Source organism: Arachis ipaensis, chromosome B06, assembly GCF_000816755.2.
Source record: "Arachis ipaensis cultivar K30076 chromosome B06, Araip1.1, whole genome shotgun sequence".
In the NCBI taxonomy this organism is placed as follows: domain Eukaryota; kingdom Viridiplantae; phylum Streptophyta; class Magnoliopsida; order Fabales; family Fabaceae; genus Arachis; species Arachis ipaensis.
In genome coordinates, this window is record NC_029790.2 from 78,701,990 (window position 1) to 78,705,339 (window position 3,350).

A 3,350-nucleotide genomic window follows, 5' to 3' on the forward strand; every position below is an offset into this window, starting at 1 on the left:
TTACAACTACAAAATATTAAAAAAATATAATAAAATACAGACTTATGTCCAAACTCTTAGACAATGAAAATAACTAGATAAATGTATTTGCAAACAATACAAATAGATCTTGACTTCTAGCCATATTATTATCATCCAGAAATAATGACAAACTAACAATGCAGTCCTAATACTTACACTAGCTGTTGTAATAGCTGTTGAAGCTAGAACAAGAATATTTAGGAATTTCTGTTACAATGAGGAGCCTTTCTTTTAATCTATATTCATTACTCTAAACAATAATACATGTTTATGTTCAATGCATCATATCAAATCTCAGGCTTACTTCACTTTCTAAATTCCAAAATTTAGGAAGACTGAAATTTGAAAAAGAAGAAAATAAAAAAACAGCAGCATGCAGAGGAGATATTTAATGTAATATAAGATTCATGCCTGGATTATTGCTCCACTAGCATATCAAAAAGGATTACTGACCCCATATTCCCAAGCAACATTTGAGCTTTGCAAGATTGTAGCAGTCCATGTCCACTACACCACCAATTCATAGCAATTAACAAAACATATGTGGAAAAGAAAATTAAACTACAGATTCATCAATCTGTGCAAACTTCAAAGAATTTTAAATTCATAGTTTTCGGCCTAATGTGAGTGTTTGATCCAACAGAAATGATTACCTGTGAAATAATGACACTAGCAATGAGTCTTGTCTTAACACTTCTGCCTGCAGTATTGAACCATTCCGAGGTGTGGCGAGACCCAACATATCTCTTCTCCAATCATATCTGATCCATAAGAACCAAAGTTTCTATCAATAATTTCAACTTGATGAAGAATTAAAAACTAAAAAACTTCATTGAAAATGAAAAATATGCTTCTCAATTAAAAGGGTGGAAAAGTATAATGGCACTTACTTGGTAATCTTTTCTGGTGTATGATAACCCATGTCAAATCTCACTACATGGATATCTAATCGATAAAAAGGCATATAATTAAGTTTTCTTTCACCAAAAACTAACAAAATAATAATGATAAAGTGTTCACTGCCAAGGTTGAGACATAGGAGTGCTTAAAAAAATTTTAGACTTAACTTTTTTGTGTGCTTAGTTATTTTTTGTGACCAACTATTAACATACAACTTCACTATTTCAGGAGCTAAAATATTAAAAATTTTCTTTTCCAGTAGGTAGTGGTAAATCATATTTTCTCATGAGATTAAAAAAAAAACAATAGCACAAGGATATGTGCTACTTACTTTCTTTAAGCCAGCAGGCTTGGCAAGCAAAACATCATTCATATTAGAAATATCACTAGTCAGAGTATCTAGCTGTAAATCATATTCATTTTCGATGTTTAGACCATTAATATTGAAACATGAGAAGAAAAAGATTTAAAAATTAAAAAAAATAAAGAGATAGCAGATGTATTCAAACATATATAAAAGGCCTGCCAATAGATTTTGAGGATTGATATCACAATGGCAAACTCCAATACAACGATGAATATAAGATAATGCCCTAAAGATCTGCAGCATATCACACAAATTGTCACAACACCAACAAGGCAATGGCTGAACATATTAAGGGCAACAAAAAATACCTGGTATGTGTATAGCTTCACATATATAAGTGGCATCTTTTGGTTCAACTTGTTGTAATATTTGATAACACGAGTAGCCAACGATCCCTATAAACCACACATATGGCATCACCCGATCCCTATAAATATAAGCATGGATAGAATGAATGGAATGAATGCTTGCAGTACTTTCTCTGTGGAATTTACTTGCCGAAACCCTCATTATGTTATAAACATAACTCCATATATAAACTGATCCAATCTAGAGATTATAATCAAAACAAAATAAGAGCTACCTTTATCTTTGCATATAGATAATGAAGAATATGCCATCCCATATGTGTAGTAGACATCAGGATCTCCAAAAGGGCTACCTTTATCTTTGCATATAGCTGGGATAATGATTATAGGCAAGTTTCTAAGTTTCCTGTTCAAACATTAATGAAAAATTTAAGATTTCTCAGATCCATTAGTATTAATACTTATTAGTATACAAATTAAGAGAATTTAGAGGGTGAGTAATTACTATGCCTGCAAAACAGACACCAATTATCAAACCTTCTAGGTTTTTGGGAGCCCTTGTGATTTTGACTAGGATCCATCCCAAAATTGACTCTATTATAAATGTAATGAGAATGTTCACTGGCATAAACCACATTTAACAAAAGAAACAAAGTTAGAACACATGAACCAGAAGAAATAAAATTAAAGCAACATAAACATAACTACTACTCACAGTGTAACAAAATTCTCAAATGTTATAGTATCTGCCAAATTTCCTTCAACCAGTGCAGGATTGAACACATAATGCACAAGCTGTTACCAAATAATAAACACAATTCACAACCATTAGTTATCCTCTGCATAGGTGAAAAAGGGTACACGCTTCAAAAGTTCAAAGTGCATACACGTCCACTTAATTAATTAATTAATTAATTAATTAATTAACTAATTAATTACAATACATAAGAATGTGAATGACATAAAGAAACAATTGCTTTTAGTTAGGAGATCAGAGGACGAATAATCTGGATGAACAAATATATAGTCCAAGAAATTAATAAAATCTAATTAGCTAGATATAATAAAATTGGCGAAGTGATGGAAAATAGCACTATATGGAATGAAGTCGGTGACATTCAAGCCCCACAAAGAAGCTCTAGCCTAGAAAGATGACCCAATGTGTAGCCCTTTATTTTTGGAAAAGCTTAATTTGCTTATTTTATTCACTGCATGGCCCTTTAGTTTTTGAAATTTGATATGAAATATCAAATGTATAGAAAGACATCTCACATGACATCTCACTACATGGATAGTTCCTAGTAAGAATGAAGTGCCAATATATAGCGGAAGACCTCCTCCTTAGAAGTATAATGACTAATATTTTTCACATTTAAGCTTGCTTCAACTTTCTCAATGTACAGAAACACCAACTCTTGCAAAAAAAAAAAAAAAAAAAAAAGAAAGAAAACAAACAATCAATGAATATATAAGATTAAAATGATCATGTTTGATGAGATGCAAAGATACTGCATGCCTCAATTACAGAAACTTATTGCAAAGATAATGGAGTGAACGAATTTCTTAGAAGCAATGATGACTCTCTTAGGGGTAATCTTCCAAACGTTATATAACTTATTCTAATTCTGGAATAAAAACTGAGAATGCCACCCATTAGCAAACTGAAAATTGAACTAACAGGAAGAAAGGAATGAAATGATTGTTTATATGACATAATAGTACTTAACATTGACAATTGGAGACCTTGAAATCTT

The 3,350-nt window shown here is 31.3% G+C and overlaps 1 protein-coding gene across 1 annotated transcript; it reads right to left on the bottom strand.

Annotated features, from left to right (window-relative positions):
• On the bottom strand, positions 457-2,481 carry LOC107646954 (protein PIN-LIKES 3-like). The gene is made up of 9 exons (XM_016351095.1): positions 2,458-2,481; positions 2,312-2,391; positions 2,134-2,217; positions 1,906-2,002; positions 1,787-1,837; positions 1,597-1,683; positions 1,253-1,324; positions 675-767; positions 457-528 (listed from the first exon to the last, which is right to left on the bottom strand). Exons 1-9 carry the CDS (start codon positions 2,479-2,481, stop codon positions 457-459), a joined length of 660 nt encoding a protein of 219 aa, XP_016206581.1.